The sequence below is a fragment of the Pungitius pungitius genome, chromosome 11 (assembly GCF_949316345.1).
Source record: "Pungitius pungitius chromosome 11, fPunPun2.1, whole genome shotgun sequence".
Taxonomy (NCBI): domain Eukaryota; kingdom Metazoa; phylum Chordata; class Actinopteri; order Perciformes; family Gasterosteidae; genus Pungitius; species Pungitius pungitius.
Window position 1 is genome coordinate 5,957,601 of NC_084910.1, and position 22,849 is coordinate 5,980,449.

General features: G+C 45.3%; 3 protein-coding genes across 4 annotated transcripts; 2 read left to right on the forward strand and 1 right to left on the reverse strand.

Annotated features, from left to right (window-relative positions):
* Positions 1-119: 119 nt before the first annotated feature.
* seh1l (SEH1-like (S. cerevisiae)) lies at positions 120-5,429 on the reverse strand. Of its 2 annotated transcripts, none has more exons than XM_037452854.2 (9): positions 5,046-5,429; positions 4,567-4,617; positions 4,240-4,386; positions 3,490-3,701; positions 2,882-2,980; positions 2,645-2,785; positions 2,367-2,521; positions 2,051-2,204; positions 120-547 (listed from the first exon to the last, which is right to left on the reverse strand). In XM_037452854.2, the coding sequence occupies exons 1-9, from the start codon at positions 5,154-5,156 to the stop codon at positions 382-384; spliced, it is 1,236 nt and encodes a 411-aa protein (XP_037308751.1). In that variant the 5' UTR covers positions 5,157-5,429; the 3' UTR covers positions 120-381. The 2 variants fall into 2 exon arrangements, with proteins under 2 accessions (XP_037308751.1, XP_037308752.1); XM_037452855.2 differs by lacking the exon at positions 120-547 and adding an exon at positions 554-1,007 and having other exon boundaries at positions 5,046-5,375.
* A 158-nt stretch (positions 5,430-5,587) lies between these two features.
* Positions 5,588-13,056, forward strand: ptpn2a (protein tyrosine phosphatase non-receptor type 2a). Its single transcript, XM_037452853.2, has 9 exons — positions 5,588-6,070; positions 7,049-7,139; positions 7,251-7,351; positions 7,702-7,800; positions 8,658-8,795; positions 9,321-9,530; positions 9,933-10,079; positions 11,053-11,291; positions 11,416-13,056. Exons 1-9 carry the CDS (start codon positions 6,014-6,016, stop codon positions 11,603-11,605), a joined length of 1,272 nt encoding a protein of 423 aa, XP_037308750.1. The 5' UTR covers positions 5,588-6,013; the 3' UTR covers positions 11,606-13,056.
* Positions 13,057-13,748: 692 nt separating this feature from the next.
* On the forward strand, positions 13,749-21,916 carry cep76 (centrosomal protein 76). Its single transcript, XM_037455177.2, has 13 exons — positions 13,749-14,020; positions 14,969-15,124; positions 15,337-15,418; positions 15,521-15,745; positions 15,833-16,018; positions 16,347-16,444; positions 16,577-16,705; positions 16,982-17,173; positions 18,516-18,682; positions 19,452-19,611; positions 20,075-20,248; positions 20,339-20,556; positions 21,371-21,916. The coding sequence occupies exons 1-13, from the start codon at positions 13,958-13,960 to the stop codon at positions 21,507-21,509; spliced, it is 1,989 nt and encodes a 662-aa protein (XP_037311074.2). The 5' UTR covers positions 13,749-13,957; the 3' UTR covers positions 21,510-21,916.
* The last annotated feature ends 933 nt before the right edge of the window (positions 21,917-22,849 follow it).

Sequence of the window (22,849 nt, forward strand, 5' to 3'; positions counted from 1 at the left end):
TTTTTAAAATTTTCATATCTTATCATATCTGATGTTTATTTCGACTTCCAACTTCTGTGAGCGCCGAACCGTAACACTCCCTCTGCCGGCACTGAAGGTCAGAGGTCATTGCTGTCCTCTGGAAGAAAAGTTGCCTTTTAATCAGATTCCATATACAGAAATACAAATACAAAAGTAGAATGTTTCGTTGATTGTTTACATTCCAACGTTGAAATGTTTATCAAGACGGCTTCACTGGCCGCTTTATGCAAATTTCACAAAAACACCATGACGGAAATAAACAGAACAGAATCATAAACAGAATCTTTATTCAAAATGAATGGCACTTGTGGGGTTCCCACCCACCTCCCCTAACCAAATCCTTTCTTTCTTTGAGCTAAATCACAGTCCTTCAGCCTCTGGTAAAGGCAGCAGTGCTCTGGAGTAGAGTCTGTGGGGAAGAGGCTGAGTGGGCTCAGCATCACAATGCTCTATGAGAGAGGAGGGAGGCAGCAGGTGACCATACCTGGTCCCCGCTCTGGGAGGATCCAGAGGCGGGAAGAAATACCTGAAGCAACACAAAAAAAAAATGGGTGGAGACGGAGACGAGAAACAAGGACGATGGAATGGGGAGGGTGGGGACAACATCAGAGAGAAGTAGACATGAGAGATTCAAAAGTGATGCAAGTATGCTTGAAATGACAAAAAGAGAGGGTCGAATGGCACGCAGTAGTGACATGGATTTATTCTATGAAAAGGTGGAAGTGCATTGTTATCTGACAAACATGAGGAAGTCAAAACAAAGTGGAAGGTGCGAGAGAAAAAAAGAGAACCGTGCAGGTTTGAATTGAGTCACTGAGCCCTCGACCAGGAAGTACTCAGCTAACGTGACATGTTGTCAAACGCATGGGCACAAGGGCAAGTGGCAGCTGCTGCAGAAGAGACATTAGTAATACGCAGGATGCTGGTTTGTCTTTGGAGAGGTCAGCTGCCGCAGGGGAGGGGCAAAGGGAGCTGTCTTGCCAATCCTGCATGCAACAAGCAGTACAATACCACATTACTTCTCACAAACTGAAACAAGAACATCTTTTATGCAGTCATTTAAAAAAAACACTCTAATTTGGGTTTCACAGAGTCTGGGGTGCAACAGTCGCATAGAGCTTGAGTTTAAGGAGGTTAGAGAGGACTTGAGTTAGGTTGAAAACTGCAAAGCTGTTAAATACAGGCTTTGTAAAATTAAGAGGGTTGTTAAAGTTGAACAAAAATACAGCCACATAGACTATGATTAGCTCCAATACTTTAATATACACACATTATTTAATTGTAACTTCAGCAGATAAAGAGACAAAAAGCCACTGGAAGAGCAATAATATCCAAGAGTTGGTTTGCTTTCTTATGAATTGTGTCAATGTGTGTTATCTCTTCTCATTGGACAAGTTACAACTCGCTAAATGTCAGTGGCTGTATTCATATCCGTGTGTTCATACTCCTTGTTATTTGGGTTAGTTAATGAGCTTCATTAAAGCAGTCTCTTTGCTCCGCAAAGAGTTTGGCATTTCTTGCTTAAGGATGCATTCAAATCGAAAAGTGAACTGATGAGAAGAATTACTGAGCTCATATCAAAATGCTAGTCATCACAATCTAATCAGATTTCTCTGTTTTACAAAATACAACGTTACCCAACACCAAAATGGTTCTGCTGCATATCCCGAAACATCAGTTCAAATAATCGTCACATCTCATATTTATATAAAAGCGTTTTATTTATTTTTTCATTTGATGAATATGATTAGTGCTAACACTGACAATACAAAGTCTTCTTGTATTCATATCTTCAAGTCAGGGAAAAAAATTGTTTAATAAAAAATAAACTCCAAAGCACATCCAACTCCACAGGCTGGGAAGCCAAGCTCTTTGAATAAGCTCATCATTTGGTCAGTGTGGGGCCCAAGAGGATTGTCAGTGAGCGGCTACAGTCCCGGTCGGTGTGAGGCATGATAAGCGGTCAGTTGTGACTGGCTCGGCTCGGCACGCGCTGGGTGAGTGGCGGCGGACACACCACACCACCTACCTTCCTGCAGACATCCCGTTCAGGGTGCTCTGGGACGTCTGGACCGAGGAGCCCACAACGGTGCTCATGGCTGTGGGCTGACCGGAGGAGCCGGTGAGCGGGCTGCCGTCTCCCTTCAGGATGCCCGTGCACTTCCAGTTGTCCATGTAGTTGGCTGCGGGAGGTAAAAGTAAAAATGTATCATCATCAGGTGATAGTTCACCTTAACCTGCATTGTAAACATGTCCCCCCCCCCCCCCCCCCAAAAAAAAGCGTCTCCGAACCTAAAGTAAGACCGATGAGCTGCCGGCTACCTGAGCGAACATCAGACTATTACCTTTCCAGAGGCGCACACAGCCGTCATCTCCGGACGAGGCGAGCAGAGTGCTGGTGATGTTCCAGCTCACACGCCACACCTGGGAGTTATGGTTGTCAAACTGAGCCACAATCTGCACTTCCAACTTGGTGGGTCCCGTGGAGGTGCTCTCCTTCCTGTCCGATGGATCACAAAATGAATTACCTCAGTGGCCGGTTGTCATTTGGAAACTCTTCACAAACGTCCGCGGCATGCAGAAGTGCGTCTGTTAAAGCGGGCATCCGTGTGGAATTAGTCACCTCATAGGAACAAGCTTAAAGATTCGGACGTCTTTCGTAGCGATGGCGAGCACGTGGAATGATCTCCCCAGGTTTGGGGCAAATGCAATGTCGTGGACAGCGTCGGTGACCGTCATCAGAGTCTCTGCTTTAGCGTATTTCCTTTACAGCATTGATTGAGACAACATCTTAACAATCATTGACTCTGTAGGGGGAATGTTTGGCTTATAAAAAGGACAACACATCTGGACGACTTACCTTGTGTTTTCATTATACTCATAGATCTGAACTTTACCCCCGTACGTCACGTTGCTGTCGTCGCTCCCCACTGCGAACATTGGCGAGTGGGCCCGAGAGCTGGGTGACAGAGAGGAATCACAGTTTTGGTGTCAAAAGGGTCACAGTTTTGTGTGGGTTACAAGTTGGAATAACACTATTTGACTTGGAAAGAGAACAAAAAGGCATCGACTGTGGCACAGTGAGCCTTGACAGGGTTCATTGTCAATGCTTTTTCAGAAATCTACTTCCCTGAAGTCATTTTTACTTGCCCTATACTGTCTTCTTAATGTATTAGCAGTTGTCCAAAAGCAACAAGGATAAAAGTTAGTAACGTTGAATTAACAACGTAGTAGTAAATCTGGAGCTTTGCATCACCCACATCGTTCAGCTCCACCAAACTAAACCTGCAATTCAGAGCGTATATATCGTCTTTACGTGCCCCCTTTCTTCTTGTGAATGCCCAATCAATCCTGATTTTAACTGCAAAGCAAGGTACATTACAGCTTTGGCAGGAAATAAAGAGCCATTAACCACCTACCCCCCACCCCCACCCCGTCCTCACAAACAAAGTAAAACTGCGGTCTGACCTAGACGGGTTCCAAGAGATGCAGCTGCAGCTGAGCTTGCAGGAGATCTCGTGCTGCAAAGACCACTGACTCAGGTTCATCACATCGGGGGCCTCGTAGATCCTCACCACGCCGTCCGCGGAACAGGTGGTCAGCATCAGGCCCATATGTTTAGGGGCAAACTTCACGTCGGTCACTGAGGTTCTGCTGTCCACTAGCGTGGTTCTCTTTATCTAAAAACAGGACAATGTGGGAATGGTTGGGTCAGATGGAACGGTTGACCTGGCCCGACAGTCTGCTGTTGCCTACTTTTACCAGAATGGGGACAACAAAAGGGCAAACATGCACCTCAAAATACATATTTTTTTATAATGTTTGGGGAATTAGCTATTCCTTCAATATTACGGTTAAAATAATATGGGCAAAATCATCCATCACGATATGTCATTAGTCATCTGAATAACAACAGAGAGGGAAGTGGGAGACAGGGGGAAAGAGGGATAGAAAGCTCACGATATGTTTTCTGATGTTTCATTAAAAATTCTTGACGAAAACAAATGGTCCCTTTGTAACCGGTTCTTGCATGACTGATTTTAAATACTTGAAAGTGAAAAGTATTTTTATGCGTTTCCTCATGTAATTAAGAAGGTAGATAAAAAGTAAATTGTTACTGGTTCTATTCAACTTTAGAAAAAAGTAACTTCAGCTATACGCATGTTACATGCAAAAATACAGAGTTTGATAGGAACTGTGTTGCAAGTGTGCACTGACCCAGTGGCTCAGTCCCCTCTGCTTGTCGTTGGACTCCCCTACAATCTCTTCCCACACAGCAGCTGTCCTGTCGAAAGAGCAGGAGGCCAGAACCTGCCCGAATTCTGGATGAGCCCAGGTCACTCTCCACACCGATCCGCTGTGTGTCTGCACAGAGGAGAGCACCTCTTTTATCAACTCAATGAATCACAACACTGGTTCGATTTAACTCTATAACGTTATATCAAAACCCCACAAGAGACTGAGAGTGGGACGTACATGGACATGCTGCTTTGCATACACGCTAGCGAATGAACTCCTAGTTTGAATCAAGCAGCACGGACTTACCTTCCAGCTGGCCGTGCAATGCCACTCTCCATTCTCGCTTTTATCCCAAACCTGAGAGAGACAGAACGTGAGAAACAACGTTGGGAAATACTGCTGCGATGATGGGACATGCAGTGGCGTTCCTAAGGTTTACGATTAATGGCAACAAAAATACTTTTTGACAGGTAAATTGGAGTTGCAACGTTACTTAAAATGCATGGGAAATGCGAGTTGACTGTACCTTGTTTACATTAGCTACACAGCTGTTACGGAATTAGCATTAGCTTAAGTACAACTAGCATTGCTAAAGGTGTGTGCTAAAGGAAAACTAGTTACATTTAACGAAGTGAAGTTGCATGTGACAGTAAGACTCAATAACATATTAAGCATGACAACGTATATCAGCAAACGTAGGACAGTAAAACGAGCTAAGGCTGTTGATAACAGCAGGCAGTAGCAGCTAAAGCTAGCATTAGCAAGCTGAACAACGTCACATTTACCTTGACACTTTGGTCACTGGAGCAAGTTGCCATTCTGCGGCCGTGGAAATCATACGACACATCGTGGATTAGATCTTTATGATCTGCTGCGATACTACGTGCTACAAACATGATTAGAAGTGGCTAGCAGCAAAGTAGCTGAATGCCTAGCAGGCCTGTGTCATGTGTCTCAACGTTTACGTTACGTGCGCGAGCGTGTCTTCATAGCGTTTGGCGGGTCTTTGTCTTGTGCGCATGTATGAGCGCATGACCCGACTCCACCAGATGGGGGCGCACTCAAACCAGGTTTAGATTATTCCCCTGGGTACGTCGTGTTTTGAGTTAACATTACTTTATGATAAAAATCGAGCAGTGTTTAACTGAATGGAAACCAGATACTTTTGTAAAATTGCAAAACTGACGTCAAACAAACCTGATTAGGATTCGGATTAAAATAATTTATACTTTAGCTCCACTTTCAGTAAACTGCCCTTCACCGTTCACTGGGGTTGCCAGGTCTAGTGTAAAATGTACCTACACTTTCCTCCACTCAGTGCACATTAAGACAAGAGGTTTGTGTCAGAACTTTTTTTAAACGTTAATTTGGCATCGTGTAGTCTTTTATTTTTCATTCTGTTTATGTCTTTTGTATGATGTGATAAAACATCAGTGTTTAAATAACTAGCTTTCTTTATTCAATAGCTTAGTACCAGGGTGTTTCTTGACAAGTGCGTCGATATGTAAAATAAAATAAAACATACTATGTTTAATACAGCAATAGGGAATTACGTCTTTTTATTTTGGTACGCTGACAAAAAACCCAACTGGCAACCCAAGTCATCGTCAACGAGCAGCAGACTCCCCGCAGGGATCCCAGCGTTACACACACTGCTGTTTAGATGGCTGACAGAAAGGAGTAACTTCGTGAACTGTGCTGCAAACACTCTGAGATCATCCACAAAGTGTCCCAGGGCCCGAGACACGACACAATGGAGGAAGAATTTGAAGATATCGATTCATCCGGGGGATGGCAAAACCTTTTCAATGTAAGTCGGGACCCTGGGCCTCTCGTGTTTCTATGACGATCGTTTGCTAACCTGATGGGACTTGGGGCTAGCTAATTGGATAGCTCGACCGTTATACTCTTTCCCCAGGGTTTGGTTTACTTTTAGCCCTCTAATTGACTCCGTTACTTGGGGCAACTTGTAGACTTTACCGCATTACGCAGAGGTTATGTGTGGAGCCGTGTACGCATGGAGGGCGAACGAGAAACTAACAGTCCCGGGCTAGTAGTCCCGGACTTCCGTAGCTAGAACGCCTGTAACGTTAGCAGGAAAGCGTGCAGCATAGTGGAGCTCGGTGAGCTAACGCTAGCTAATGCTCGGTGACGCTAGCAGACGTCAGCTGCCAGCTTCTGAGAACTCATCAGGACTTCCAGAGAAAAGCGCATGTGTCTCACCACCAGCTGTCTCAGAGAGCCTAGCGTTTTTATTACGTCTTTTCCGGTGGTTGAACTTTGACTACGGCTGTGTAATAATCCGCTACTAACCAGAGGACGTGTCGTTGGAGGGGATTTGTAGTTGACTGTTAATAACGCTGTCCTGGTTGGTTACACATAGAGGGCCAGTAAACAATTACTAGATTAAAGACGATTATCAATTCGGTAGAAAGCTAAAGCTGGATAAACTCTCCGGGGACAAGTAGAATTGCTTTTCTCACGTTAGTGCTATTGTGCGTCTATATACTTATATATACTTATACTAATATTTTAGTCAGGTTTAAATATATCATTATAACTCCGTTATAACTGATATCTATCCTCTCTGATGGGTATCGCACTTGGGATCGTTTCATACATTACATCAGCAGTTTGGATGAATCGCAGCATGCATATTGTACTAAAGAGTGCATGTGCACCACTTCAGTCAGGCAGTCGGTGTATGTCCTTCTTACCGCTTTGTTTCACACCGTGTCCCACAAGTGTGATAACTTCCCACTTCCTTTTTTCATTTGGTCTCTTGCAGGAGATCCGTAACCAAGCCAGTGAATTTCCCTACAAAGTGGCGAAACTTCCAGCAAATCGCAATTTGAACCGCTACAGAGACGTCAGCCCATGTGAGTCAGGAGACGGACCAGGTTGTTGATGAGACTTTTCCCCCCTGCGAGGGTGAGCGGAGTGTGTTTGTGATTTATAATTGCCTCGTTGTTGTTTCCACTTGGTTTCAGACGACCACAGTCGGGTTAAACTTGAAAACTCTGAAAATGACTACATCAACGCCAGTTCAGTGATGGTGGAAGAAGCCCAGCGGGCTTACATTCTCTGTCAGGTAAGACTCAGGCTGCATAAGTACATCTTTAGTAAACCTGTGGATACATTTAAGAATATTATCCAGGTTTTCTTGTTTTTTTGCTTTTACACTCCATTACATGTCATTTTGCTGACGCTTTTATCCAAAGCGACTTACATTGCATTATAACCCATGCATTACATTTTGCCTGGGGGGCAATTAGGGGTTAGGTGTCTTGCTCAGGGACACTTGGGCACATGGGGCAGCCAGGATTCAAACCGCCAACCTTGCTGCTCCCAGTGCATCACACTACTCCATGCGCCACCATCTCCCTTTTGACAATGACAGGATTTCTTTTCTTCTGTAAATGTCTTCTTTTGTGTCTGCAGGGGCCTTTGAGGAACACCTGTGGTCATTTCTGGCTGATGATTTGGGAGCAGTGTTCCAAAGCTGTTATAATGCTCAACAGAGTCATTGAAAAGGGATCTGTGAGTAGAATTCAGCACCTGATGCTCTGTTTCCTGGTGTCAGGATGGAAATATATAAGCTGCTGCCTTTACTCAAATTAATGCATTCCACAACATACTGCACCTTCCAAGTAAACAAATCTGTTTATTGTGGTTATCTATTGAAGAGTACTTGGAGAAGATGGAGAATAACCTCGTTAAAGGTCACATCTAACACGCCCCCACACCCCTAATGAAAAAGAATCAGAATCTCACAGGTTGCAAATATATACTATCCAATCTTTTGATCTACAAATATTACAGGTGCACACAAGATGCCTCCTACTTGTCTTTAAAAGTTCCTTTTCAGCGTGCCTGCACTGATGGTCTTAGAATTTCCACATTGTACTTGTGGAAGCAGCAATGTCTCTTTCCTGAAAGCTTGACCGTGTTACTCAAGATAATCCACAGACCTTGATGTAGGGACTATTCTCTCTTTCAACCACAGCAGACATCTCTACCACCGATCTATATATTATCCATAGCTAACTTGCAACTAACACCAAAACAATCTAGTCTGTTAAACAGCACTACAGACAAGCAAATAAATGAATAAATGGTCTAATCGGGGTGATGATGCTTCGTGGGAACTACTTATTTATTACTTGTTGTAAACAGGCTGCCAAGCCAAGTATTTCAGCACTATTGACTGTAATGACCCTGCGGGGAAGTTACGTGATCCCCAGTGTTATTCGTGCACATTCCTTTACATCGGTAGTGAAGAAACAAAGTCAGAGATCAAAGTGCTTTCATCCCGCAAGACTTCATCCTTCTGAAGCCCGCAGAGAGCGAATTACTTCCTTATCCTGGAACGTTACTTCATTCTTTTGTGTCAACAGGAGAAGTGTGCACAGTACTGGCCCACCTCAGAGGAGCAGCAGATGTCCTTCACAGACACGGGGTTCGTGGTCCGCCTGCTTTCAGAGGAGGACCGCTCCTACTACACAATCCGAGTGCTGCAACTGCAGAACACAATGGTGAGCACCAGAGGCAAACTGGACTATTGGAGGAGTATGCATGGTTCTGGTATTGCAGCGGGTAACGGTATTAAAGGAAAGGTTCTGCCCAGTCACCTTTTCCCCCTAGGTTTAGAACTTCGGGGGGGGAGGTAATAATCGGCTAAAACCAGGGGGCTAACAGTTCAGCCGACGAGGGGGGGGCTGCTGCGAGCTCACACAGACAGGTTCGCAGTGAGTTACCTGCCGTGCAGGTTTTATTTTCATACACTGCTACAATGCAAACAAACATACAAACAAACGATGGAAGTTTGATGATTTGTGGGGGCCTTACTGGGCCCACCTCTGCATGGGGTCTGGCTGATCGACAAGTGTTGCCAAAGCTTTGGTCCAGACCTTTTGAAGATGATGTAGTGCTCTGTTTCACGAGGGGAGTGGGGGGGGGGGGGAGGGGGGCGGGTTCAAGTGAACATCGGCCACAAGGCATGCAGGACTCCAGTCTCCACAATGCTGTAAAACCTGACCCGACATGCCGTTCCGCTGCAGATGGGGGAGTCCAGGGAGATCTACCACTTTCACTACACCACGTGGCCTGACTTCGGCGTGCCGGAATCCCCGGCCTCCTTCCTCAACTTCCTCTTCAAGGTCCGGGAGTCGGGCTCGCTGGGACCGGAGCACGGGCCCTCGGTGGTGCACTGCAGCGCCGGAATAGGACGCTCGGGGACCTTCGCCCTGGTGGACACCTGCCTGGTGTTGGTGAGGACCGACGCATGTTCATTTGCTGTAGTGTTTATACACGTTAGTGGGATTATACTTGTTAAATTCAGAGATCTACTGTAAGGTTTCCGTGTATCATCACTGGAACTTAATACCAGAGATTCATGTCTTCAAGAAGTCTATAATTTTAGAACTAAAAAGATTGTTATCAGATAGTTACAAATCAGTTTGAAAGAGTTCTCTAAAGAGGAGCGCTGATGTGAAAAGGGATCCTGGAAGAAGTAGACCCATTCAGAACAGTAGAACGTTGGGTGTGAATGGAGGAAGTGGAGCGAGATAGATTGCGTAGTACCCACATCCTTCTACTGAAGTAAAAGCAGAACGACAATGTCCCCTCTCCTCTCTGAATGTTTATTCTCACCACGTCCATGTGTTTGGCAGATGGCGAGGAGGAAGAACCAGTCGTCAGTGTCCATACAGAAGGTCCTGCTCGACATGAGGGAATACCGCATGGGCCTTATCCAGACTCCTGACCAGCTCCGCTTCTCCTACATGGCCGTCATCGAGGGAGCCAAGCTCATCCCCACGGTAAGGCCAGCAGCTCCTTTTAAAATCACGTTGTGCTAAGCTATTTAAACTGAAACAGGAAGATTGGGCGTATACATATTATATTTGGACATGTTGCTACAATTGTCGGCCCAACTATTATAACTATTTTTCTTTGAGGAGGAGAAAAGTCCCCTCTAGTAAGGCTGGGCTTACTTCAGGATCAGGAATCAGGAATCGTTTATTGCCAGAATATGTCAGACATGGAATTTGACTGGGCGGTTGCCACAAGACAGCAGACAGTACAATAATGGACAACAGACAACTTAGTGCAGGAATAAGATGAAAAAATATAATAAAATATATGCTATGGGTTTAGTAAAAACTAAAGCTATGGGTTAGTAAGTTAAGAAATAAAGATAAAGTGCACCAGCTAACGACTTCCACTGACATTCGGTCTAACGAGCGTCACATCAATCAAACACTATATACAGACCTTTGTTTTTAATTGCTTAATTTAGAATCTGGATTTGTTAAACTCTGACTAGAAACTATTATTAGATGAAGTGAATTCTTGTGGTCACAACTGCGCTGAACAAAGGGCGTTGTCGCAGTGTTAATCTTTTGTTCAGTTTTTCTCCTTTTTAAACACATCATAATGCATCTGAGCTGATGTGTACAGTACGGGGTTTGATCTTTGCTTTACCTGCTCCAGTTGATAGAAACAAAGCGGATAGCTTGGCACTGCAACAATGGAATCACCACATTGCAGTGTGTCTAACAATGCTGTTGCAGTGCAGTCTGGCTCTGACACCAAGTTTAGCTTAGCTATCCCTAAGCTTCTAGTCTGGTCATTCAAATTGTATGGACACCAAGTTAAATCTGGTCATCTGGAGATTTACTGATCATCTGTGAGGCGTTCATTGAATCTTGGCCAGTCCAAAATATTCGTCCAGCTCCCCAGAGTCCGTCCTCGTCTCCTGGCCAACTCTGCGTCTCTGTGTCTCGTCCTCAGGACATGCAGAAAGGCTCGTCCAGAGACAATGTGGAGGAGGAGCTAGATCTGCCCCTTCCACCACCACCACCAACCCCACCACGAACTCCACCACAAATTCCACCCCGGCCGCACCTCAACGACAGCATGCCCAACGGTCAGCCCGGAACACGTGCGGAAATCCAGGCCGCCTCGGGGGACGCCCCGTCGGCGAAGGAGCTGGACGACCCACAGCACGGCGTGGCCGAGGACTCGGGGCAGTAAGTGGCGGGCTCCTTGTCGGGTCATCTATGCAGTAAAATGTGCCCTTTGTGACTTCTGACAGATTCCTTGTGTAATAATTCAACGCAGTGTCACTTACCCGCTGACCGCCTCTTATTTCAGAGTGCGAAAGCGACACCGCGAGGAGAGGATCGCCAGCACCTCGCAGAAGGTCCAGCAGATGAAACAGAGACTGAGCCACTCGGAGAGGAAACGAGACTCGTGGCAGTACTGGAGACCCATCCTGCTCAACGTTGGCGCCGGGGCGGCCGTGGCTGTCGGCCTGCTGGTGTGCTGGATATACTCCCAGTGAACACACAACAACAGACTCCTAATTTGCACCAGTACCTGGGGTTAGGTACCTCCCTAAGTAGATGTAGACGCATAGCTGAGGGTATTTATTTCTTAAGGTCAGAAATTTCGGGAGCGCTAGATCAAAAAAATGATTCTGTGTGTATATTTTTCATTTTAAGATCTTAACAAACAAACAAAAATTAGTAACATCTCAGGATATTGGTGCCAGCACGACAATTTAATTTCCTTCTTGCCACTCGATGAATGTACTGTATCATAGCGAACCGCTTTGAGAGGAACCCTACAAAAGGTTCAGTGCAAAGCAAGAGAAAAAAAAGAAGAATTCTGCCGCGTGTCGTTTGTTCCTTATTTGTAACGGTCAGGTGCATGTCGGTCATCCGTAGACACCTAAACATTTCAAATAAGTGGTTTCGTTGATGGTCCACCCCACCATCAGACCCCAGAGCTAAGAGCCAAATAGTTGTGGTTTTTCTGTGCATATTCTGCACACATTTAGAGGTTTTTCACTTGTTCTTCCACTAGCATTTAGCAGGGCATCTTGATACAACCAGATCTATATTTTTGTGTGACTGGATACTTTATTGAGAGCAGCCCTGCTGATGTTTCTAACCTCTTTTTTTTCTTCTTTTATCTGAGCACCTTTTTTCATAAGCTTTGAGTGTTGCGTTCAACGTAAAAGTTGGTCACTGCTTAGTGCATGTGTTTACCCACTGGATGGGTTTATGTGTGTACTTTTTTATTTCTTGAGGAAAACCAAAGCAAACTTATCCATAACAGCCAGTAAAGCTGTTAATGAAATATTGTCATGGAACGTTTTTTCTGTTGGAATCTCTTGGATATAACTGACACAAATATTACCTGTGTCTTGAAAGTCGAACACAAAGAAGTGGCAAAAATTTGGTTGTGAATTTACTGGGACCAATCTAAAGCTATAACCGTGCAATTGAGAAGTTGGAGCAGAGCACCGTGGGATAGCAGTGAGGAGATGCCTGCGTCCACTGGTGGAGATAGCTTTATATGTGCCTTGAAGTGAATTGAATGGAAGCAGGAAGAGAAGAAGAAGAAAAGGGCTGTGCTCCAAGATTCATAACCATGATCAGATAAAGGTGTTTTAAGATCAGTTGTTTCCCACTCAACAATGACCGGTTTATATTAACGTGCTATCCAAAAGTGATGCTACACCAAATGCGTCAAGCGTGAATGGACCCATTAAGACGAAGTGGGGGATTTTTTCAGTGGCTGCGTTTGGACTTGGCTTTGACTCATTTGACCCATATGAGAAACGTTTGACCGTAACATTCCATTCATTGTTGTTTTTCCAAATGAAGATTTCAGGGGAGTTTTTTGACCCTACTGAAAGCCGCAGTGAGAACATGACGGAGCATACAAAAATGAAATACTTCCTCAAATAAAACAGTCAGCTTTTTTTTTTTGATTATAATTTTTTTTTAACCAAACCCTTGTTGTCTGCTTGTGTTCTTTCTTGTATCTCTTGTGTCAGTGAACGTCCACCCACAGCTCTCTAACCCCTCACTCCACTGCTGGGCTCCAGTCCTAATTTCATTCCAACCGTGAGCTAAATCAATGCAGCCAGACTGCAGCTCCAACTGCGGATTCCAGGAATTGATTCAATATTTCAAGAAGAGGCCTTGCTCGTATCGACTACTGTAGTAATTTAATTTTCTATTTGTCTGTGGGATGAATTTGGCCTACGAGGAAAAGGAAGTCCTGTATTGGTTGTGTTAGTTGTCCACAATATTTCATTTTGAGTACTTCATATGATAATAATCCTAGAAACATCTGAATTATAATCAAAATAATAAACTAGTGATATAATTGAATATGAGTGGTACGTAGACCTAACGGGTGCTTCCATTTGAACTACAAAGAGGTCCTCTACTGATTGCCGCCGCACACGTGACAACAGGGTAATCAATACGATCCCTGAATAAAATGTCATGTTTCTTCCAGGGAGATCGAATAAAACTAAATTGGACGTTCCTTCAAATGAAAGGGGACATGTGATCATATTTCACTCGACATATGTGGGGCTTTTTCTAGGATAGAATGGTTGACGTGAACCATATTGGCCACAGCTCGTGTTCAGGCATCAGTTTAGCCGCATTGCCGCCTGCTTTTCCGCCACAGTTCAAACCGGTGGTCGTGTTTGTTATGAGTGGTTGTCATCCACCGTCACATTGGATTAACGTAGTGTTACACTCGGCAAATATGTTTACATGGGTCGTGTATAACACAACTGTAACGTTGGATAGTAACCTTAAGTTACCATTGTACTAACGTAGTTAGCTGTTGTTAGCTCGAAAGAGCTAACGCTAGTTAACTCCCTGTGATGTCTCTGCCTCCAGAGAAAGCTTCCGAGCTGAAACAAATCATTCACAACCATCTGCTCAAGGTGAGCTTCACTGCACCTTTTTATGTTATGGAACAATGTGCCTTTGTGTGGGGTACTTCTTGAGATACCTGGCTTTATAATTTCATCTAATGTTATGTGTCTTCTTGAATGGAGACTTAAACACCGAATGCCAATTCTTGTCTACGTGCCCATTGAAGATCTTGCATCACGTAAATCGATATTTTATTAGGTTCGGCTGCACCATAGAATGGCATTATTTAACAACATGTGATCGATATTTTCTAGCTGCCTCCCCGGTCTGTTAGCAGACTGCCTCTGAAGTAACTCAGATGAGTAGAGATCCACACATTCATGTATGGCCGATATATCAATGCATTTGGTCCCCAACCACCGGGCCACAGAGAGGGAGAATTGTCCTGTTATTTAGAAAATTTACTCTTCCCCCAATTCCATGCGCTTGTCCCTCTTGACACTTTTTACATTTATTTAATAACATGACACGTCCGTGAGGCAAAAAAGGCACTGGTTATCTCTAGCAGCTTGCTGCCTATGGGACCAATATTCTTTCTGTTTCCTTTTCTTTACCTTCATGTCTGAACACAAACTCTGATCTGAACGATTCCAATCAAAATCTTGCACCTGTATCATCTTACAAGTTCATGGATAACATTACTAATAATGCTAATGAATTTGATTTTGTTGTGGCGGTGGGGAACAGTCTTAATAAACCCAGGCCTCTGCTTGTGACCAGGGCCGGGTCTAGACAAGCATGTATGAGGGGGCAGCCACAAATCTTGAGGGGGCATTGTAAAGTACTGTGGTCTCAAATGCTTGGCACACTTATTTAGTTTGAGGGGGCACAACATTTATTTGAGGGGGCCAGGCCCCCTCTTGCCCCTGCCTAGACCCGGCCCTGCTTGTGACTACTGCTGAGGAATAAGTGCATGCAAACGGGGGGGGGTTCATCCGCTTTCTTTTGGTCAAAAGATGGACATCCACGGAAAGATCCGAGAGGTTCTGGCTGCGACTGTGAGGGAGGAGCAGGGCCCGGGACAGCGACCCCTGTCTGAGACGGATTTCCTGCAGGCTCTGCAGCGCAGGGGCATCATTGAGGATGCGATGAAGGGCCTACACTTTACACAGGTTGGCCAAAACTCAAGGGGCATTCAGTCAGTCAGTTGCATACTCAACAGTTACGCAGTTCACACAGATTTATTTGATTTAAAAGTAAATCAGTAAATAATTCCACTTTTTTAGATAGTCACATACTAATATTAACCCAATTTCTCAATTGTATAAATATTTCAATCACCAGTTGACTGAACTATTTTTGTCACATTGGTCTGCTTTGGTAGGAAGTCCCAACAGATTCAGAAATGGGGTCCCGTCCTAAGGCTGCTCCTCATCTCGATGACAACATCACTCTGCATGAAAAAAGTAAGAAACGTATTAAACCAACCTAATAGCACGGCCTATTACCTTTCTAAGTTGTCCTTCTTAATGTTGGAAAGGTTAATTGTTGACTTTTTATTCTCTCAGCCAATATTGACCCGTCCAGACGACACTTGTATGTCCAAGTGCTTGGTGGTAAGGCCTTCCTGGAGCATCTCCAGGAACCAGAGCCTTTACCCGGTCAAGTTTGCTCTACATTGACGCTCTACCTGCACTTCCGCAACCAGAGGTTTTGTTCAAAGCCGGTGCCCTGCGCCTGCGAACCTGACCTGAAGGAGGGATTCCTCCTGGAGGTCCAAAGAGATGGAACCGGTACGTCTGTCCACCCGGCATCTAATAGTGCTGTGTAATCTCTCAGTGATACTTTTTTTAAACCTTTTTGGGGGGGGGGAAACTTAGGTGAGGGCAGTAAAATGGCCGACGCCACCGCCATGCTGTCGCTGTGTGATCCTGTTCACATGGTGCTGATCAAGACGGACACCTCCGGTGAGACGGCGCTGGTTTCGTCCTACTTCCTGGACTGGAGGGCGGTCCTCTGCTCGCCCAGCGGGAGGACCTGCTTTGCTGTGGAGCTGATGGGAGTCGGTGAGGAATGGTTATTGCAGTGAATACAGGGGTGACAGTGTGCTACTGAATTACTAATTAAAATGTGCTAATGTGATTTAAAAGAAGAAAAATGAGTATGTTAAGCAGTGAAGTGTGAATCATTCAGTTCATTTCTGGAGTAGAATACTTTATTGGGTGGTGCAAAATCGAGAGTTAAATTTTGAAACAACATTCCATTAGCATGACTTTCAAAACAAAGAATCGTTCTTGTACTGGTAAATGATGTAAAATTGTGATGTCAGGGTCATTCTGGCCAAAACGATTGATGATAATCATCTAAAATGGGCTTAAACATGTGTGTCTCCAGGAAGTGAATGCAAAGTCCCAGCTGGTGTTCTGACCGTCAGTCTGGAGCTCTACCCTCCTCTCACCGAGGTTCTGAGCACCGCCGTCGTCAGCACGCAGGTCAGCAGCCCAGAATCTATTCGCCGGCCTCAGTATTCTTGAAGCAGACGCAGGGAAATAACGACAACTCATCGATGTGGAGGCAGCGATCAAAGCGCTGCATGTAGTGACCGGTGTGTACATCTCATTCAGCAATCACTGGAGAGACAGAGGACGGCGGAGAAGGAGAGGCTCTTCTTGGTTTATGCCAAGCAGTGGTGGAGGGAGTTTCTGGAGATCCGTCCATCAAACCAATCCAAGATGGTCAAGATCTTTGCGCAGGTTGGTCCAAATTGAACCCTGGTATGACACGGTTTCGCATACTTTGAAGGACATTTGTGTCTCAACTCTACAGACTTGCAGATGCTGCTTATGGAGTTCCTCTAATTCATTTGTTTCCCTGGTTTAGTTGGTTTAGTTTAGTTAGTTTGTTGGTGGTGTGGGGAGAGGATTGCTCATATATTCCCAGTTTAGGGATTATGGAATTCTGAAGTTCTCAAACTAGTATGTGCTCTGACCCATCCCTGTGTGTGTCATTGTGTGCGTCTTTCTCTGCAGGACGAGAACGGCATCAACAGGCCGACTTGTTCTTACGTGAGTGTCCTGCGAGCGGGCCGACTTCTGGAGAGCCCACGACAGGCGGCCCGCTTCGTCAGCCTGCTTGCCCACGAGAAGGCCCCCGTGGTGGGAGGAGGAGGAGGCAAGCAGGAGCAGTGGTGCACACTAATGGCGTTCCTGTGTAGGGGGAAGGTAAGGACGACCGGGCAGCCTTTCACAAGACAAGACTGAGACAACACCAAAGTCCACGTTAAAGCAGGGGCAGGCTTTATTTTTTTTTCCTTGAGCAAACAAACCATTGAGCATATAAACAAGTGCGGATGTTTATATTTGTACCCCAAGGGTATGGGAATTAGCCTAAAAAGAGGCTAAACAATCACAACCTCTTTCTCTCTATGTCTCTTCCAGCTAGCCTTTCGCTAAAGGCTTAATCTAAGCAGTTCACAGAAGGCTAAACTATTAGCAATGTCCATCACCAGCACAAATAACATAACAATCTGAACCAATTCAGAGTTCCAACTTTCAAATCGGCCAGTGCAACAAAACACACAAGATGTAGAAGAGTGTGAAAAGAACCATAATCATGAACGCATGATACGGATCTGCAATGCATGAATGCAATGTAACATACCCCCATATAACCTCAGCCTGCCCCCGCTAACTGTTATGAAAGCGATTTGTTCCAAGAGTCCGAAAGCGTCAAATCAAACTCGGCCCAGCTGCGTTTACATTGACTCCATTTCTGAGCATAGCTGACGATGTCATTTCTGAGAAAGGGGGATTTGGGCCGAGTCGACTGACTGATGCGTTTTCATCTCTGCGAGATAGCGGGGAATTTCCCAGACCCACCACAGGATAAATGTTCCCCGCCTCTCCTCCGTGAGCGGCTGCCAGCACAGACGCAACGCAACTCTGGCAAAGTGGCCCGTGGCAGCTGTGATTTACGAGTTTCATTCCGGGGGAAAATTAATTTAGCCTCATCAGTCCCCAGCCTGTTCCGAGGCTGCCGTCCATATTAGCACTTGTGGGGAACATCTATCATTGGAACTTGTCAGTAGCCCAGCCAGCATGCGGCGTGCAGCATAGAGTCCCCAGCACAAACCTCTTTACCGGAAAGGAGAGTTGCTTACTGCCACAAGGCATCTGCAGCAGACTCTTCATGTCTGCGCGCAATACTTGACAGGCAAACAGAGCAGAGCAATACGCATATTGTATTTCTCTTTAAACAGACTCTTAATTCATCATGCAGTGACATTATGGATTAGTCAAGCAGATGGTATGATAATGCTTGTGAACCTCTTCAAATCTGTGTATAGAGCGCCATGGAATATGGATTTTTTTTAATTAGAAAAATAAGGTTTTAGTAAGCATTTGCAATATAAAATCTGAATATGTCATGAACAAATCATAACATAAAGTCATATTTTAGGTTAACGCTAGAACACACAAGCTGTGCAGCTCTGAACCCAACTGACTTAAAGAGACGTGAGAACCCCGTCGGTGATGTAGTTACACATTCCCAACTCCTTCCCAGGGGGACTGCGAGGACCACGCCGCCCTGCTGTGCAGCCTCCTTCTGGGCTTCGGCCTGGATGCGTACGTGTGCGTGGGCACCAAAGCCAAGGGGACGCCGCACACCTGGGTGCTGACCCGCGGCACCGACGGGAGCATCACCTTCTGGGAGAGTCTGACGGCGCACAGGTCCTCCTTCCTTTACACCCATACATGTTCTGCAGCCGGCCCACGACTCATGGAACGCAGCTGCTTTCTCCGCACCTTCTCATTTTAATGTATATGTCAGACACCAAATATACTACATACACTGTCTAAGGGAGCTTTTGGACTTCATTGTATTGATTGTTATTTATTTCATCAGTTAGCTCCTCGTGTTTGTCAGAAGGACTTTTAACATGAAATGTTTTGTCTTTACCTCACTGATCTTATCATGAAGATAGAGTTGATTTTCTGTCACTTATCAGTATTCTAGTGACGTCAACCCGGTACATTAGCAAGCAGTGTCATTGACAGCTTTTTAAAGTCCTAAATTATTTTAGTGGAAATTAAACATGCCTGTTGAGTCTTTTCAAAACACGTTTACTTTGTGTCGCACAATATCGCAAGATTGTGGAAAAGTGCTTAATGCAATGAGTAAAAAAAGCCTGATTTTGTCTAAAAGATTTTCAATGTCATGGTTGAACGTTTAGCTGATTTGAATTCGATGAGCGTCCATATTTCTGTATTAATATTTGCTGTTGATTTGTACTGACAATAATAACATTTAAACCTGCCTAGGGACTACGGACAAATCTGTCTTAAGTTCTCTTTTACATTTAGATGTAGAATGAAATGTGCACCATCACTGGTAAATGGGTACATCTGAGCCAGAGTATCAGAGGATGATGGTGGTGATGGTAATAATGATCTTCTATCTGTTTTGTTAATGTGTTGATACTGACGTTTGTATTCTCAGATACCTGCACCGGGCCATAGACCCTGACGCCCCGCCCCTGGCCCCCCAGCCCAAACCCTCGTCCCCCTATCGCACCGTGGGCTGCGTCTTCAACCACCTGACCTTCCTGGCCAACTGCCAGCCGTCCGACGCCGTGGAACTTTGTGTCTTTGACCTCCAGGTAGGAGAACGCTAACGGTCACATGTTACTTGTATTTATTGATTATTAGCCACCAGCATAATGGTTTCCACTCGAATCACTTTAACCTTTCAAGTCATTCACCAACACGTACACCGATGACAGGCGCAACCACACACAGCGCCACCTGCCTCCAGTAACTAACATCCACACACTGCAGTCTCAGCTACGGGAGCTACAAGGACACACTGACATGCGGATTAGCAGAGCTGGGGATCGTACTGGCAAGCCTCTGATTGAAGGACGACTCTTGGCTCACCCACAGTCCCCCAAATTGGAAAGGACAGCATGAGTCAGACAGCCCGGAGCAGCGAGTGGTTTCCAGGGAAATTAAATCTGCACCAGTTCCATTCATCAGCAGCTCGTGTTACCCTGAAGGCAGGCAGCGGCTACACTGAAATGTCTTTTTCTAGTCTAAGATAAGCGCTTTTTTTTCCCCCTCCAGAATCAGTCTCGGTGGAAGGCAATGAGTGAAGAAGCTTTGAAGACTGTTTGCGGCCCAGGCTCCACCACATCTCTGCCCCCGCTGCCTCCTCTCTGTGCCCCATCTCTGGATCCAGCCGCTGCCAGCAACCAGCTGGAGCTGGAGATGCGCTTCCTGGTCTCTGAGCACAGGAAGGTAAGACCCAGCGCTGGAGGGGATGAGGACATTTAAAGTCTGTGCGTTTCAGGTCACGCGTGAGTGACCAGAGAAATGTCTCCACCCCAGGACCTGGGACTCGCGTCCGTGTGGGACGACCACCTGTCCTATCTGCTGTCCTCGGCGCTGTCGGCCTACGAGCTGGAGCGCTGCACCGGCGTCTCGTGCGGCAACGAGGAGTTCCAGGACGCGGTGAGGAGGGCTGTGCCAGACGGCCACACCTTCAAAGGCTTCCCCATCCACTTCTTGCACCGCAACGCTCGCAGAGCCTTTGCTACCTGCCTCAGGTGAGCCGGGGGTGGGGTCCCTTGATCTCATTGGTCAACGCCATTCAGTGGGGAGCATTTGGGAAGATTCTGTAAAGCAGCCTGCTCGTGAAGCCCAAGCACAGCACTGCAAACAGAGCCACTTTGCCCCGTGAGACACTTGTTTGCACTATACTTGAGACTTATGGCAGCAAATCCCCACCAGCTGCAGCGCATTGCAGCAGATCCTCAACTAAGAGCTCAAGAGGGCAACGTAAATCTGCTTATAGGAGCAACATTCCACATCTCCGTTACAAATCCTGCCCGTGTAGAACACACAGTGCTGCGCTGTGGCTCCCCAGACCCGTCCCTCTGCGCCTGCAGATGGTTATAAAGTCATGGAATTATGAAAGGTGGGAACTTTCAAGGGAAATAAATGGTAAATGAAGGTAAAATATGAATTAATGGGTTTTGCTCGGGCTGTATTTTGTATATCATATGCATGTAGAAACAAACCTTTGACCATATAATAAGCAAGTTGATTAATCCTCTGAAGCCATTTGTTCACAAACGCATCCTTGTTTGATGTTAATTTGTCAAATATGTGTGCTGACTGAACATTTTGGGACTAAAAGCTTCTCACTAGAACAACTTGGAGTTCTTAGGAAAGGGACAACCGTTTTCATTTAGAGCCCATCCTGGGGACCAATGGCATGTTGCTACAGTAGCCCACAACAAAACAAACACTGCAGGGCTTTTAACAGTCTACTCCAGTATATCCAGTGTAAAAGTATAGTTTTATTAAAAACCCTTTTTAATACATGATTTTCCATGCCCTGGATCTCTTTTTCTGCAGGTCTGTGTTCTGTGAGGAGATAGTGTGTTGCCGTGGCGACCATGTGAGGCTCGCGGTCCGCGTCCGTGTGTTTGCCTACCCAGAGAACGCATGTGCAGTGTGGCTCATGTTTGCATGTAAATACCGCTGTGTGCTCTGAGCGCCAGTCACACGCCCCACAAACTCTACCTGCTCTAATGTGATCCTAATGCATTTATAGATTCTTCATTTTACATATAATTGTTACTATCTATTTTTGTAAATAAATGGAACTGTTTTATAACTGTAGTATTTTTTGCCTAAACCAAGAAAAGAAAGATACAGAGGAAAAAAATTAAACTCTAGAATGAGGAGGTCCCTCTTCCAGGACTAACATACAGTGTGTCCAGAATATCCAGCATATTAGTTTGGAATAGGAAATGTATTTGACAGAATCAATGCATTGAATGGGAATATCTCAAATTCATTGTTTCATCAGATTGTTGGATTGGATGGTTCCGACATGGCTCAGGTGATACGGACAAATGACAGGGTCCTGTTATGTAATTAAAATGTGGGTTGTGAAAATAGGGTAAGTAGTGTGTTCTGTGCACGAGTGTAACATGTGCAAAAGCAAAGCCACAGCTGAAGCAACATAACCAAACCTGAGGGGAGGGACTCCAGGTGAAGCAGACTGCACCATCAGGTCATTAACATTTTAGCCCTAAGTAGATGTTGCAAATCCCATTAGAATAAAAACATGAATTGAAAAGAATACAGTTCATATTGCCGTATCAATACAGCACCAAGTTTGTTGCTTTTCAAACCGGAACCTCATTCTGCGGTTTTATTCATGTGCAATACAGCGAGCTAAAGTAATCCCTAAATGGTAGAAACGGTGTACGCTAAAACTTTCAGCTGTGGGGCACTGTGCAATTACTCCATCATATCTTTATATATCCAAAAGTTGCCATATTAACCGCTCCTTCTATGCTCTGAATGTTGTACATTGCAGACTTTTTTGCAGAAGTTTTCTATGAAGCTAAAACGGAGCCATTCTCATCCTATTCTTGTAATACGCAAACACGCCACTAGATGGCGTGTTAAGACAGACTTTGGCGTAAGCGGCCTCCTGCTCCATCCTCAGCTGCTGAGTGCAAACAGCCGACCGGCAGCCACACACACACACACACACACACACACACACTGCAAGGATGGAAATGTATTTCCTTTTTCATTTGAAGACGTGTTCTGCTTCCCACATCGTTCCTGCGTGGACTCTTAATTCAAGGCCGACTGGGAGATGCAGAGAGGGAAGTGACAGCCGCCTGGTTGGTTGACTTATCGCGCTGTTATGGGAAGCCAGCTCGGAAAGTCCTGCCCTGATTGAAGTGTTTTATTAATTGACACACAGGGGCTAGATTTCTTTTTCTGGAGCGTGCATATTGTTTCTTAAGGTTGTGGGGGAATTGTTGACACATCAGCCCCAAACTTTTTGACAAGAAGCCTGTGAGGATGGCC